General features: G+C 42.2%; 2 protein-coding genes across 4 annotated transcripts; one reads left to right on the plus strand and one right to left on the minus strand.

Moving 5' to 3' along the window:
• Positions 1–3,763: 3,763 nt before the first annotated feature.
• On the minus strand, positions 3,764–8,119 carry camlg (calcium modulating ligand). 2 transcript variants are annotated; one of them, XM_023819513.2, is made up of 4 exons: positions 7,810–8,119; positions 6,816–7,273; positions 6,625–6,690; positions 3,764–5,131 (listed from the first exon to the last, which is right to left on the minus strand). In XM_023819513.2, the coding sequence occupies exons 1-4, from the start codon at positions 7,961–7,963 to the stop codon at positions 4,940–4,942; spliced, it is 870 nt and encodes a 289-aa protein (XP_023675281.2). In that variant the 5' UTR covers positions 7,964–8,119; the 3' UTR covers positions 3,764–4,939. The 2 variants fall into 2 exon arrangements, with proteins under 2 accessions (XP_023675281.2, XP_023675280.2); XM_023819512.2 differs by having other exon boundaries at positions 6,816–7,276.
• Positions 8,120–9,766: 1,647 nt separating this feature from the next.
• Positions 9,767–15,348, plus strand: LOC111847953 (small COPII coat GTPase SAR1B). Of its 2 annotated transcripts, none has more exons than XM_023819592.2 (7): positions 9,767–9,943; positions 11,159–11,235; positions 11,910–12,029; positions 12,578–12,643; positions 12,736–12,839; positions 13,836–13,967; positions 14,070–15,348. In XM_023819592.2, exons 2-7 carry the CDS (start codon positions 11,178–11,180, stop codon positions 14,184–14,186), a joined length of 597 nt encoding a protein of 198 aa, XP_023675360.2. In that variant the 5' UTR covers positions 9,767–9,943; positions 11,159–11,177; the 3' UTR covers positions 14,187–15,348. The 2 variants fall into 2 exon arrangements, with proteins under 2 accessions (XP_023675360.2, XP_023675361.2); XM_023819593.2 differs by having other exon boundaries at positions 9,767–9,936.
• The last annotated feature ends 563 nt before the right edge of the window (positions 15,349–15,911 follow it).

Below are 15,911 nucleotides of genomic sequence, written 5' to 3' on the forward strand. Positions count from 1 at the left end.
CCAAACCCCACCCCTTTGCGTGACAAAACGTAACCTATTACGTCGACCGGCATAATTCCAGTAAAACGTCGACCTGTACAAGTCATTGTATACTCGTATAATTTATGTACGTTTAACTTTTGTTATGTATTTGACATTATTATTATTACAATAAAATTAAAAAATAATAATACATATAAAAAATTGATCCCAACTGTTATTAAATTAAATTTTCCCCTTTTAGAAAATTAAGTGCTTTAAACTTCTTATTAGTTCTTCTTTCCCGTTACATTCGTTAGAAAAACAAGATTTTTAATCTTAAGTGTCAAAATGTGTAATAAAGTAGCCCTTTCAGTCATTTTATGATTGTTTGGTATTCTTCAGACAGGTACCTGTAATTATAATGATCTGATATCGATTTGCATATATTAATTTGGCAAATGCTTTTATCCAAAGTGACATGCAGCAGATAGATCAGGGTCAGGCAGTCTTTGAAGCTGTTGTGGTTAAGGGCCCTGCTCAGAGGCCCAGTGATGATTCCAGTCAGCCAATCATGGGATTTGAACTGGTGACCTTCCGATCATATAAAGTACAGATATTTTATGGGTTCCACTGAAATAAAGGTAGTTGATTACGAGAAAGATCTCGGTATGTATGTTGATGCTTCCATGTCCCACTCTCGCCAGTGTGGAGAAGCAATAAAAAAAAAGGCGAACAGAATGTTGGGTTATATCTCTAGATGTGTGGAGTTTAAGTCAAGGGAGGTGATGTTACACTTATATAATTCCTTGGTAAGACCCCACCTAGAATACTGTGTGCAGGTTTGGTCACCATACCTCAAGAAGGACATTGCTGCCTTAGAAAAGGTGCAACGAAGAGCTACGAGAATGATTCCTGTTCTTAGAGGAATGTCTTATGAGGAGAGGTTAGTGGAACTGAATCTGTTTAGCCTTGAGCAAAGGAGACTAAGGGGGGATATGATTCAGGTCTATAAGATTCTAACGGGTCTGGATGCTGTTCAGCCAAATGACTATTTCAATATTAGTCTAAATACTAGAACTCATGGCCATAAGTGGAAATTAGCGGGAGAACATTTTAAAACAAATTTGAGGAAGCACTTCTTTACACAGTGTGTAGTTAGAGTATGGAGTAGTCTTCCTGCTAGTGTAGCGGAAGCTAAAACCCTGGGTTCCTTTAAATCAGAGCTTGATAAGATTTTAACAACTCTGAGCTATTAGCTAAGTTCTCCCCAAACGAGCTTGATGGGCCGAATGGCCTCCTCTCGTTTGTAAATTTCTTATGTTCTTATGATCACAGGTACTGAGCCACACAGCCCCCCCTACACTCCTAAGCACCATATCATTGTAATTTGCTTCCTGATATTGTATGATTTCTAAATTCTGCATGCAGTGTACTGCAGCAATACCTTTCACTAGAGAAGTGGTAACACGTGTTAGTGGTGATTTTAGCTTGACATGAATTACAGTCATTGAAGCATGCAGGAAGAAAGAGGGTAGAACCCACAGTATGTGCCCCCATCAAAAGGACTTTGAAGTAATTAATCTCAACTACATCTATGAAGATTTGCCATATTGCGCTAGCGAACTCCCCAACAGTACACATGTTTGTAATGAAACGACCTTTTATTTGCCATTAATACAAGTACATTGGAATGCTTCTCTTTGCTTGTACTGTGTTGCTCTCCATGAGACACACAAACACGCGTACAGGTGAGACTAAGCGTGTAGGGTCACAGTGCAGTGTCAGCCTGCATGCAACACCCCCAGTGCTGGGCATTTAGGGGCCTGAGCTGGCGATCTTCCAGTGACAGGCATAGAGGCTTAGCCCACTGAGGCAGCCACCTCCACGCCCCCTCCCATTTGCCTCGTTTGTACATCACTTTGAACAAAAGCATCTGCTAAATAAACATTAATGAAAATGTAAATTAGGCTGAATGCCAATGAGCAGTTTGTGACAAAGTCTGACAATTATCACTTTGATATGTGTGTTTGCAGTGCAACAGGATGCATGTCACAGTCACACAGGGTGCAAAGTTTTGCACAAGAGTAGCTGTCTCGTGAATTATGACAGCATATAGCAAACATGGACAAACTGCATCCTTATCCCTCGAAGAACTGGAAATAGTTCTTCTTCAAGAATTGCACAATCGCACCACACACAGCTCAGAATATGAACTGGCCACCATGACTAATGTTGGCTCCTTTACCAAATTATATCCATTAGCTTCTTTATTGCATCATCGCAGCAGAATGTGCCAGAAGCACTGCTGGTGTTCGTGCATCCCACAGGCCGTAAGGCCTCCAGTAAGGCTGCCATTCCGCTCCCAACCGCATTCTCAGGCAACGCCTGTATAATCAGAGGCGCGCCCAGGAAGAAACATGCATACCAATGTCAACCATGCCACTCATCCATGCATGGATTTATTTACATTTATGTCTATTAGACTATAAATGAGAGTTTTTGTACTGTCTATATTGTCCTTGCACTTTGTGTTCTGTGTGCTGTATGTTATTGGGCCATAAGGTCCTATTTGGGATCAATTAAGTATATCTTTTTTAATAATGTTGCCAAGCTATTTAATTTTCTATTTTACTGTTTGAGATTATGATAAAAGAAAATCAGAACTACCGAGCATTAGCGGGTAAATCCTGGTCTGATCCTAGATATCAGTCATTAATCCTGATACATATTTTAACATGCCTTTGGAGAAGACAGAACGTTGTTTTCCTCGGTTTTCGGCTCAAGTGTCTTGTGTGAGATTTCTATGTTCCTTCTTGGCTCCCTCATCTCACATAATCAGAAAACATGCTGCTCTACTGCAGAGTTTCCCAGTCTGGTCCTCGGGGACCCACAGACGGTCCATGTTTTTGCTCCCTCCCAGCTCCCAGTAGCAAAAATGTGGAGTGTCTGACAGGGAGCTGGGAGGGAGCAAAAACATGGATCATCTGTGGGTCCCCGAGGACCAGGTTCGGAAACACTGCTCAAGCTGCCATTATGACAAAAAGGTTCGTAGTTTTATTAAATCGAAGCTATAATCAGCTATTTACACAAGTTGGCCAGCAGCCCCTACAATGAACTGGACTGCATTTTCACAAATGGGTAAAATTTGAGCTGCAGGTCAAAATGTCATTAGTTGCACATCCGTTGATCCAGCTTCCATAATGAGTACAGGGTGACAGTGAGCAGGGGGTCTCCTCGAGGACACACAGGACAGAAGGCAAGGAGAACCTGCACGGCATGTCAGTCAGCTGCAGGACACACAGGACAGAAGGCAAGGAGAACCTGCACGGCATGTCAGTCAGCTGCAGGACACACAGGACAGAAGGCAAGGAGAACCTGCACGGCATGTCAGTCAGCTGCAGGACACACAGGACAGAAGGCAAGGAGAACCTGCACGGCATGTCAGTCAGCTGCAGGACACACAGGACAGAAGGCAAGGAGAACCTGCACGGCATGTCAGTCAGCTGCAGGACACACAGGACAGAAGGCAAGGAGAACCTGCACGGCATGTCAGTCAGCTGCAGGACACACAGGACAGAAGGCAAGGAGAACCTGCACGGCATGTCAGTCAGCTGCAGGACACATACGCACACAGGGGTAATTCACTTACGTAAAGCAGGAAAATTAAATATGCAAAGAAAAGGCAAAACATGCAACTTTCACAAAAAGAACCAGGGTGGTAGGAACTGGGCACACAAAGGCAAAAGTGTATGGCTACAGTGCTCAGTGAGCAAGACATATCCAGGATACAAAACACAGGAAATACACACAGAGAGAGGTTTTTATTTGTTATCACTTAAAATGTACCCCAGTGAACGTGCCCAGCCCATTCAGCTTCCCAGAAGTGTCTGCACCGTAGTACGTTAAGCAGACTACAGTAACATTTTACAATGCAGGGGAATTTTAACTTCAGTTGGTTTATATGAAGCCCCTTAGGTGTTACGGTAGAAAAGAATATTATCTCGTAGTAATTTGTGCGCTCGAGTTACCAACTCGCACTCTAAAGTTACTAATTTGTGCTGTCTGATTGGTGATTAATTTGAGGGAATTAATTACAAACTCAAGCTCATGAATTAGTAACTGGAGAACATAAATTACTAACTGGAGTGCATGAATTACTATGGGATAATATTTTTTTACCATGACACCTAAAGGGCTCTGGAACAACTAAAAACAGAAACGCAGGTGAAAAGGAAACTTGCCAAGTTTATGTGTTATATTGTTATACATAAATATTTTCCCATCAGCTACCAGTAATTACAAAGAAAACACAAATTATATTAAAAACAATTTCTAAAAAGAAAACAAATTCAACTTTAATTACTCAAAATATTTTTACACAAAATTAAATAATTTATATGTTTTATAACGTACAACACACACAATACCGTACAGTATTGACAACTCAGTAACTAGCTGGCCGATGGAGAGATAGTTATACAATCCATAATTCATATTATCAGACAACGTAAGCTATACAGAGAATACAACCATTGACCAAGTTATTAATATCACAGGACACTCTTTAAATAAAGAAAGAAAGAAAGAAAAAGAAAGAAAGAAAGAAAAACAGCAGCATACCTTAAAAACTGATGTTTTCTGTGCAGGACACTCAACAGGATGTGCTACAATACATTTTTAGCTCAGAGAAAACTTCAACAAGCTTATATAAGGTAGTCAAGCTGTGTGTAGTCAAAAACATCTCCAGTCCCATCACAGAATAAGTCTACAGAAACAATTTTATTTCAGTTAAATACTTGGGTCCACTCAGTCAACCAGCAGGTCATACAAACCATCAACTGAAATTAACTAGCAGGTGTTTTATATAAATGTGAAGTTATGAGCAGTGGTGGGTAGATGCCCAGGCAAACTGGAATATGGAAAAGGGAGACTAACACTTAGCCAAACCAGGAAGCGGGGAAAAGGGGGAGGTGCCAGCTCAGGGCACTTCAGAACCGAAGACAACAAGAAGCTCGTGACACACAATGAAAGTGAAGAAATAGACGCAGAGGTCTGTGAAGACGTCGCCCATCTTCCTGTAAGTGTCCATGGAGCGGTTGATGACCTCAGCAGGGATTCCTGACAGGAGCAGGGCGGCCGTCAGCACCGTGGTCTTCATCTTCTTCTCACCCTGCAATCAAACGTACAACCATCTTTTATTTGGTTCTTGTGACCAACCAGTTTTATCAACACGTCATTTTCCTCTCCTAATAAATTCTACAAATAACTAGGAATGCACGAATCAGTCTAAATATCACCAATTTTATGAGCCAATCAAGTAGTTTACCAGCCAACATTTTTGTACCAAATAGTGATGGCCGAAATGGTGATATTTTATCATATCCGGTTGCAAAGAATTGCAATACAGCACGACATTTAAATATACTTGGACTTTGCAGATGCTTTTGTCTATAATGAGGTATAAGGGAAATAACCAGGGTGAGCAGATAATCCTGTCACACGATGCCTGTGTATTTGGAGGCTACAACAGTGTTGCAACAAAAACAGACTGAAATGAAACAAAGCATTTTCAGCCTGCATGACGTCTCAAATGTCTGTACATCTCACTTCTTGGTCAATTATCTGTCTCCGTTGATCTCAAGTTAGCGGGCTAGATCTTGAGTTAAAAACTTAATTGATTTTTTTTTAGACAGCTGGCTAACTTGGTGAAAAAACAAACAAAATTTATATACCACCAGACTGGTAAAAAAATATTGCGTGTGTGTCACACGGTAAACAACACAGACCACAGTCTGGTCGATGGTGCTGTCAAAGTGTGTGTGGCATGGGGAGATGAGGAAGAACTGGATCCAAAAGAGGTTCTGCTTTGATTGTGTGGAAATGGTTTGTATTTGCAAAATCTGATGTGTACCAATCTACTGCATTTTGCAAACTTTGCAAAGGTACAGTTTGTACAACGGGTGGTAACAGAAATACTGATCTATGCTGTGGATCCTGATTATAACCAAAAGCATCATATTATGCCACTTAGGCCATATTGCCCAGTCCTACTCCCAACTCATATCTCCATCTGCAGTCATGTCCCCGACACTCATCTTCCCTCCTCCCAAGAACTATGTGTGATAGGTGCGTTAAAACACTTACAGGAAACGTCCACTGTTTGGAGGTTCTTTACAGTGTGGGATGAAGACACTGAATTTGCAGTGTGCAAGACGTAAACAAAAACTTGTCTGTGGAAAAACTACCCATAAAACATTGGAAACAACCAATTTAAAATGACACTTGCGAAGCCATTTCAAATTTGAACTGGTTGTTTTAAATATTTTGCTTGCTAAAAGCTAAGTTCACTAAAGAAGTGATAAAATGTTTAGTTTGCTAATTAACTAGTAAAATTGGAATCAGCCAAGGATTGGTGACGGCAGGTCAGGCTTAAAATAATTGCCAATTGTGGTCGGCCAAGGAAAATGCAGTCGCTGCATCCCTACGAATATCTTGCTGCAATAGAATTAGCATGAGCCATTGTGAATACTGCCTCTGTATTCCAGCATTTTGATGGACTATTGTTATATGTGCAGCATTACAAGCCATCTTGGGTAACATAACTTGATAATCCAAAGGTAATAAAGGTCTACGCATTCACAAAAAGAGTAACATGAGACTCACCTTTGGGAAATATTTGCACAAACCCATGTAGGCAAGCTGCAGTGTAAGAAACGGAGCAAATATGGACTGCAAACAAGAAAAGGTTTTCAGTTAACTGCTCTTAAAAGTTGCTTTAACTTTGAAAATTCAACCCTTCAGGGAGAAACCCAGTAAAGCGATAGCCAGAAAGACAGTAAACAAAGGCAGCTTACCAAGTACTTGCAGATGAATACCCTGACGGCAATAGCTAGAACAACACTCCCAACAAGCCGGAAGATACGGAAGGCTTCCAGCTCCTCGGGACCCGAGGCACCATCCTGGGCCGGCTTCTCACTGGCCAGCTGGTCACGGAGCCTCATAGCCTCATCAAAACGCGACAGATACTGCTGCAGACCGCGGCGGGGGGAGCGCGGCAGCCCCTCGCCGGCCAGATCCCCTCGCACTCGCTGCCGGGGCTCCCCTGGGCTGTCCTCTTCTCCGCTGCCCCCTAGCATGTCCCTGATATCGGGGGTAGGTAGAGAGCACTTGCTCTCCAAGCCCTCGCTATGGCGGCTGCCCCCAAGTTCACTGGAGAATGATGCCGGCCGTGTCGAGGAAATGGCTGAGGACCAGGCGTCTGTTTTGTCCAGATCAATGTGCATCCTGTGTTCCATCACATGGCCCTTAACGTCTGCTAGAAAAGCAGGATACAATGTCACGTATTTACTATTGTTCTGGAGGTGCCATCGCTGACCATTATCAGTATAGTGAATATTTAATATGAAGCCGCCTGTACTGGCATTTAATTAAACAAAATATACTGTGGAGAAGATGCTAAAAAAGGCAAGCAAAGGCAAACAAAACAACCCAAATGTGACCCCATACAGCGTAGGTTTGCACATGGAACCGACGCTAACGTCATCGTTTATGCAGTAGTAGGATACTAACGAAGAATACAGTGTTACCACGGTAACTAGGACCTACCTCAAGGTGTAGTGCGTATTTAAACCTAACTTAGCACTTGTCAAATGTAAAGAATAATAACATTAATAATAATAACAATACTCATAATAATAATGCTTGAATACCCAATGCATTCTCTGCAAACGAAACTCACCAATAACCCAAGTCTATAAACATGTCAACTTACAGCTTTCGTTCGCCATGCCTCACAAACGAGATGATCTCTCACCAACACCGATACCGTGAGGAAAGCATGCGACTCACCATCCCCGTCGTCCTTGCTGCCGCCACTAAACCCCATAATCCTGTTCATTCTGTTTTCCGAATTCATCAGCAGTTTTCGTCTTCGTATTTCGGCCCGTCGTTTCGAGGCATAGGCTTTATCCGAACTGTTCTGGGTTTCCTCAGGACTCTCCATTTTCCCGGACAACGCTATAAAATTCGCGGCGTGCTGTATTCACTTCGGTAGTTTCACAGCACAAAGATGCAGCAGTAAGATCGCGCGAGGCCAATAGAACAATGACCAAGGAAAACTTCCCCGGCGCAGATAGATGACCTCATTTTGCAGTGCCCTGCTCCCTCCCTCTTTCAAGTTCAGAGTAAGAGTATATTTAGCGTTCTGATAGGAAAAGGCGTTGGGGTGCTTTGGGAATGTATGTTCATCTGGTTTTAAAATATATCAAAAATGCAACTGTGTGCTCCTGCATGTGTCAGACTAATATTCCTTTCAATTTTATTTTGTATAGCACATTTTCACATTACATTGTCTCAAAACACTTTACATTATCCCTGTCCAATTACCCCAGAGAGCAGGCAAGTGGCAACAATGGCAAGCATAAAACAGCAAATATACTGTTAATTCAATTCAAAATTATTCAAAGTTTATTATAATTATAGTAAACTGGGGTACTGATGTGAGAAATGTGGTGTAATCCCTCTATAGCTAGTAGGACAAGTTAAAATAGTATATCATAACAAGCTACAATTCACAGCCCCACCATCATTAACAGCTTTGCTTTCCAAGCATCCTTATGTGGTACGTCAGCACCACACTAGTCCAAATGGACCAGTGTGAGGTTTTATTCAGTGGCTGGGGTGCCAATCCTGCCACCAACCCCCAAGTTATTCCCTGTAAATCGAAGGACCTCCTTATAGGGCTGGATGTAGATTAACATCATACCCAGGATGAAGCCATTGCAGGTTAAGGGCCTTGCTCAAGGGCCCGACAGAGTACGATCACTCTGGGCATTCATGGGATTTGAACCAGTAACCTTCCAGTTGCTCGCACAGATCCCTAGTCTGAGAGCCACCACTCCATTCCAAGGTATCACCCGCCACAGGGCTGCACTCAGGTTCTCATCCCTGAGGTGGTTTGTCGTGTGGTGGGTGCAGCAACGCACTGTAATAAGTGCATGCTCCTTACGCACTGTAATCAGTGCAAGCTACTTACGCACTGTAATAAGTGCATGCTCCTTACGCACTGTAATAAGTGCATACTCCTTACGCACTGTAATCAGTGCATGCTCCTTACGCACTGTAATCAGTGCAAGCTACTTACGCACTGTAATAAGTGCATGCTCCTTATGCACTGTAATCAGTGCATGCTCCTTACGCACTGTAATCAGTGCATGCTCCTTATGCACTGTAATCAGTGCATGCTCCTTACTTCTTATGTTATGCTTTAGTTAGGTTCTATTATTAGTTTTTTTTGGTGATGCTTTCTTGTACAGCTGGTGTATTGTGAGAACTAGTACGACCAGACACCCTAAAATAACCTTAATGAAACATAAGGAATTTTCTATCTCAGATCCCAGGTCACAACACAAGTTGGACATCGCTGTGAGACCCCTTCAGCTGGGATGGCCGGCTCTGCAAAACACAATAGACCAGGGGCTCTAACTCCGGTCCTGGAGAGCTATTATCCAGTAGGTTTTTTGTCCCACTTGGCTTCTGATGAGCCACATCTGTTCCTGGTATTTACCTGAGAACAGGTGTGGCTCATCAGAAGCCAGATAGGATAGAAAACCTACTGGACGGTAGCTCTCCAGGACCGGAGTTGGAGACTCCTGCAATAGACCTTTGTTGTGAAGTTGCGTTTTTAGGGATACACAGCAGACAACCAATCAGAAGGATGGTTGCGCTTCCGTGTCTCCCAGCCAGTGGCAGCATTCGGGAGAACGAAAAGGGGGCGTGTCCCGGCGCCAAAACGGGCTCGGGGGCGTCACGTCAGGAAAGAAGACGCCATGAAGGCAGGCGGGCGGCCATTGCTGTGTGTCGTGGCTCTGTGTGGCAAAAAAGGAGGTGGCGGACGGCGACCCGAGGACATATAGCGTTAAGGGTTAACCTGCTCTTTATTTTACTTGCGAGACGATTTAGTCACTCACAATAAAGGTATTAAGTGAGTATTTCGTCCAGTTCTCTTGTTTGTTTCTTATGGTTTTCTTGGTTCCTCGGAGCCTAGCTATTTGCTTAGCTTGTTACTCTTAGACACACAATTCGCAGCTGTTTCTGTTTTTCTTTTTTTCTCCCTGACGTTAAATGGTGGATGTGTTTTATGTTGCCGAACAGACCACAGTTAACCAGCTATTCAGTTGTAGGTGTCTGGTGACTGAATCGGGTTTGATTGACACCAGTTAGCATGAGATGCCGGTGTGGTGCTCCAGCTTCCACTTCGTGATGCATGTACTGATTAATTAATTTACTATCTGGTCGATTCTACAAATTTCATTCGTATTGCTGTCCTTAAGTCGCAGTCATGTTACAGCTGGACTCATACCATTTTCGGATCATTGGAGAAGTTTTGGTGTTGATGTTAACAGCGACATATAATACATTTTTAAATACAATTCGAATAATAAATGGTCACAACCGCGGCTGCCTTACGTTTCCCAACATATATGCGATGTTCCTCAAAAATAAATTTCTTCTTGTAATGCCTAAAAGGATCACAATGTTGAAAGGCGACTGAAGATCCGACCTTGTTTTAATGTCGAATTGCCAAATCGTAAATTATTAGAATCCCATTCGATTTCCCATGGGTACGAAGTTGTAAATGCACTACCCGGACTGAAATAATATAGTTTTAGCGTAGGATATAATCTTAGAAAAGATTTACATATACACAGGTAATTTACCTGGTTGAGAATATTCGTCTCTCACTTTGTACTCAGTTTTTGTACTGGGCTAAAGTAACATTCAAGATAATCTGTTTATTAAATCGAAGGCAATCTGAAATCTTACGGGACATGTAGCTATGCTGTCTGCATTCATTCATGGCCAGGTCATACGTAGGGTAAGTGACGTGTGTCTTGCAGTTATTCGCTGTTGATCCATTGAACCTTGTACACAAGTGCCAGGATGTTTCACAATCGGCGCCACAGCTGGTACCTCTATCGGCCTTTACTGCTGCAGATTAAGTGTTGGTTCTTTTAATACGCAGCAGCCTCCGCTGTCCGTTGTCTTATGATTAAACTTCAGTGTGTCTTGTTCACTCAGACTGCTTACATTTCAGTGTCCTTTGTCTTTCTTTTGGACTGTATATCTCATGATTTTTGGGGCATCTCTGTTAAAATACAACCTCAGTGATATTTTCTGTTCCTTTTTCTTCCCCCAGGTCACTTAACGTCCAGATAATGTCCTTCATATTTGACTGGATCTACAGTGGCTTCAGTAGTGTACTACAGTTTCTAGGTAAGAGCCTCTCAGTGTAGTCAATCTTGTTTTATGTTGCCAGAATGCAATTTTATTTTTGTCTTTAGCAAAAAAAAACAAAAAATTGAAGCATATCTGTCTTTCAAAGTAATTTCAAGGTGTAAAATGTACAGACCTAATAAGCATTTAAGTCATTGCACAACAAAATGTTAATGCCCTTTGAAGTAGCAGCTTGTCTTTTGAGCCAGACAAAAGGCATAGTGGTTTCAACCATCAGATCGTTATAAACAAGGCTTCGACAGTACCTACTTTCTCGTACTGTCACACCCGGCAGATATACCACGGTATTTGCAATTTTGGCGATATTTTCAAAAGCAATGCTATTCCGGTATTTTGAAATTTCGGCAACACCCCCCCCCTCCCCAAAATGGGACCACAACATGGCATAGCCAATTGCAGAGGTATACTGCATTACTGTAACAGTACGCAAGCTACCTTAATTGATTTTCATAACTATATGGCAGTACACAAGTAACGACAACATGCTAAGTAATGACAGCAGAGCAGTAAAGGGTCTGGATATTATCGCAGGAGGAGACTGCGAAATGAAGGCAGTGCTGTTGGCTTGCACAGAATGTAGCTGCATTGACATTGAATAGGCAGACACAAGCTTCTCTGCGCTCCTTTACCACTGCGGTTCCACTCTGCCTCAGGACTGTATAAAAAGTCTGGCAAGCTGGTGTTCCTGGGACTGGACAATGCTGGGAAAACGACACTGCTGCACATGCTGAAAGACGACCGGTTGGGACAGCATGTGCCCACTCTGCACCCAAGTGAGTCCGTCTCTGCATGGCACCGGCTTTGAGTAGTGTAATCACCGCGGTGGTGTATCCGAATAGTAAGGTGTGTTACACCTGAATGTGGTGACTCTTCTGGCAAATGAAAATACCTCAAGACAGATATTCACTAAAACAGAACAGACCGTAGGCTTGGGTCTGCATTTGTTAAGGAGAAACATAGCGGTTTCTAGATGCACACAACTGTGAAATAAGTGACTAGAAGCAGAGGTGGAAAGTTCAGGTCCAGAAAGTACAAATCCAGACCAAGGTTTTGTTCCAAAAAATCAGTTAAGTACTCTGTGACTCTTCATACTCGGCTGATTGGCTGAGACACAATCTTGGTCTGGATTCGTACTTTCTGGACCTGAACTTTCCACCTCTGACTAGAAGATCCAGTGCAGGTGTTATATTTGCATGGGTTTAGTCAATATCAGTAACAAACTAACTGATTTTGAAAATATTGGGATGTTCTGAAAGTCTTTCAGGGCTGAATGGGCTTTACCTAAGCATAGGTTTTTTTGTTTGTTTGTTTTTCTTGCCAGCCTCTGAAGAGCTGACAATAGCGGGAATGACGTTTACCACCTTTGACCTGGGTGGCCATGTACAAGGTAACCTCCTGGCTTGTCCACATCTTCTGTTTCTCAGTGCACTGGCTGTGCCCATGGGTCTGAATGGCCCTAACTCTTCCCTGTTTGTCCAGCTCGGAGAGTATGGAAGAACTACCTCCCGGCCATCAACGGTATTGTCTTCCTCGTGGATTGTGCAGACTTGTCAAGGTTGGCGGAGTCCAAGACAGAGCTTGATGTGAGTGATCTTACAGGCTTGGTGTGTTTTCATATATAAAGGTAATAGCATTGACTGACATATTTGCTGACCAATACCAACCAGGGATTTTTGGCTGTTGGTAATGTTAATAATCAGTAAATATCAATTGTATTCTAGCAGCATTACATTTGAATGGCCCAATTTGAAAATTTTTACTGAATACTGAAAATATTGTTTTCAATGTGCAAAACTGTATTACATTGTTTCCCAAACCAGTCCTTGGGGTGCACTGGACAGATCCACATTTTTGTTTTATCCCAGTTCCCAGCACACCTGTGAGGTATTTTGAGCTCCTAAATGCTTGGGTCAGGTGTTCTGGGAACTGTGATAAAACAAAAATGTGGATCCATCCAGTGTGCCCCGAAGACTGGTTTGGGAAACACTGTAGCACTATATATCAAAAAGATGGTTAATTCTTCATTAGTGCACATACTTCAGAGTTATCCCAAAGGAAATTGTTTGAAGGCATGAGGGCTGGCTGAGATCTGAACTCGGGTCTCTGGATTCAAAGTCCACAGAGCTACTCCTTCCACTACGGGAGCAAACCTGATAGTCAATGTAGACTTTCATCCGGTCTGTATGTGAAGCTGCTCTTCCCAAGTGGGTTTTTCCAGTGATAATTTAACATGTGCAGTTAACATTAGGAAACATTTTTTATACTAAAAATATGTGCTGTGTTTACAAAGGAATGTATTTTAGTTAAGTCTGTTTTGGAACAGAATTTTGCTAAGCGGGTTACTGTGCTTTTAAGAAATAATTATTTAGTGGGTAGTGTAGGTCTCTCTGCCTGCTTTGGGGTCATTGCCCAAAGCCGCTGAGTCATGCAGTGCACTTTGACAGTGTGCGCATTGGTCTCGCCACTGGTGGCAGAAGGCCCTACCGGCTGTTAGCATGATCTCCAGCCAGCTTGCAAACTTGCACGTCTTTCACGCAGATTCTGAAGGATGTTGTGATGTTGCTGTCTCTTTTCTCTAGGCCCTTATGACGGATGAGACTATTGGAAATGTGCCTGTCTTGATCCTTGGTAACAAAATTGACCGACCAGAAGCCATCGGTGAAGAGAGACTGCGTGAGCTGTTTGGCTTGTATGGGCAGACCACAGGCAAGGTAGCTTGTTCCTTCTCAGTTTTGGCTGAATTTCCGGTATATCAAACTATGTTACAGTAACTAACGTTTACAGTGGTAATGAGATGCCTTTGCTATTGCCAGGGCAACATCCCTATGAAGGAGCTGAACACCAGGCCACTGGAGGTGTTCATGTGCAGTGTTCTGAAGAGGCAAGGCTATGGCGAAGGTTTCCGCTGGCTATCCCAGTACATCGATTAGAGCATAGCGACCAGGACAGAAGGAGAAACTGCAACCATCGGTCTGCTTTCTGTTCATAAAGCCTGTTTTCACTCAAAATCCACCCCAACTTGAAACCAACAGACCATCTGGATGTACAGTTTCCACTTTTCTAGAAGAATATAGCACTGGCAGTGCAAACTGTTGAATTCCCAACCTTACCCTGAAAAATGTATGTGTCAAACACAGCTGTAACCCAACTTGGACCAAATTATTTAGCTCTCAGCTCTACAAGATCCCCGAACAGCATGACTACTCAGTATAGTTGTTTGCATCTGAGTGCATTTTTTTTATAACTTGAGGGTGGATGTGCAAACAGAAAAATTAGACAATGGTCATGTGGAAGTATGTGTTTTTTTTTTTTTCCCGATAAACCTTCAGTATGTAATTATGTATACTCTGTCACCTATAGATTTTATTTTGGTTTCTGGCTGAATGGTGCCTTAAACATCTCACCGTGTTTGGACCTGATTTCAATTTGATGTTTGGATTTACTCATGAAAACACATTTAAAAGTTCAGATTTAATTCTTTTCAGTTCAACACATGCTGAATGTTTTAATGCTGATTCTCCGTGAATCCCACCAAGGCCGTCTTAGTCGTTGCATAGAGAACGTAAGCCTTATGTGACAGCCTACCTGGACTGCTCCACAATTAGTCATTACCGCACACAAAGCAGACGTGAAAATAATGAATTGCTGTTGAAGTGAAGAACATTCATTCAAGTGTCTTTGTGGCGGTGGACTTGATTGACACAAAGGTTTATGTTGCACAACCGTCCCGATGACGAAACTTTGAATCGTGAAACATGAGGTCCTTGAGAGTTTGGAGGTTGGATTGGTGTAGTAATCGTGGTCTCTCGTCTCGGTTACGAAATTGTAATCACATTAGCTGCAGTCACTAAGGCATGTTGAGGGACCTGCATAGATTGTGGTCACCAGAACTGAAGGTTTTGGTTCATGTTATGAAAGTGACGTGCAAATGCAGAAGCAATATGAAGCTTAAACATAGATGGCAGAGGGAATGAATATTAAGAAATGATCCCAGTCATCAGGTGTATGACTTCCAACAGTAAGCATCCTGTTTGTTCGCTATGTTAAAGATGTGCATGCCTTGGAAGTGTGAAATAAAAATGCTCAAACGAATATCGGAAGTACATTAACGGAGCAATGTAGTGTACTTTTTAAATGTTAGGAGTGTGTTGGCTGACAGATTTTTCTTCGTAATATATTCTGCGTTAACATTCCTCTCACGATATACATACCATTCATGAATTTAAGAGTGTTAATTAACAAATAAATGTTTTGAAGAAAAACTAAATGCTGACTTCTATTCAACCGTAGCAAAAAAAGATGTTGATGACAATCTGTTAGCATGTTACTTAAACTACTTTTTGAAAACACGTAAAAGTACAGATTGTAAAACGTTAACGTGTTAACAACTGAAAATGTTACACTTACAACATTTTCTTACAGACGGACAGTTTAATGCCCCAGTGGTCTCCGGACACGGCTGATACGTAATTTTCTGTATGAACTGATGACTGTCCTTGAAATAACTTATTGTTATACCAGTTAAGACTATGTGCTGTCTGCGGCCATTTTATGTACAAGACACCTTCAGTCTGGAGCTTATAAAACAAAAACATTGATATCTATTCACTTTTAAAATAAACAGTCTACATATACATGGTCACATATAAAACCAA

This window comes from Paramormyrops kingsleyae, chromosome 10 (genome assembly GCF_048594095.1).
Source record: "Paramormyrops kingsleyae isolate MSU_618 chromosome 10, PKINGS_0.4, whole genome shotgun sequence".
In the NCBI taxonomy this organism is placed as follows: domain Eukaryota; kingdom Metazoa; phylum Chordata; class Actinopteri; order Osteoglossiformes; family Mormyridae; genus Paramormyrops; species Paramormyrops kingsleyae.

Excerpts from the sequence above, each read along its gene's own strand:
- camlg (XM_023819512.2), bottom strand. The coding sequence starts at position 7,963 with ATGGAGAGTCCTGAGGAAACCCAGAACAGTTCGGATAAAGCCTATGCC. Across the intron at positions 6,691-6,815 it reads TATTCATCTGCAAGTACTTG|TCCATATTTGCTCCGTTTCT; the intron begins GTAAGCTGCCTT and ends TCTTGTTTGCAG. Across the intron at positions 5,132-6,624 it reads TGTGCAAATATTTCCCAAAG|GGTGAGAAGAAGATGAAGAC; the intron begins GTGAGTCTCATG and ends GTTTGATTGCAG.
- LOC111847953 (XM_023819592.2), top strand. The coding sequence starts at position 11,178 with ATGTCCTTCATATTTGACTGGATCTACAGTGGCTTCAGTAGTGTACTA. Across the intron at positions 11,236-11,909 it reads TAGTGTACTACAGTTTCTAG|GACTGTATAAAAAGTCTGGC; the intron begins GTAAGAGCCTCT and ends ACTCTGCCTCAG. Across the intron at positions 13,968-14,069 it reads ATGGGCAGACCACAGGCAAG|GGCAACATCCCTATGAAGGA; the intron begins GTAGCTTGTTCC and ends TGCTATTGCCAG.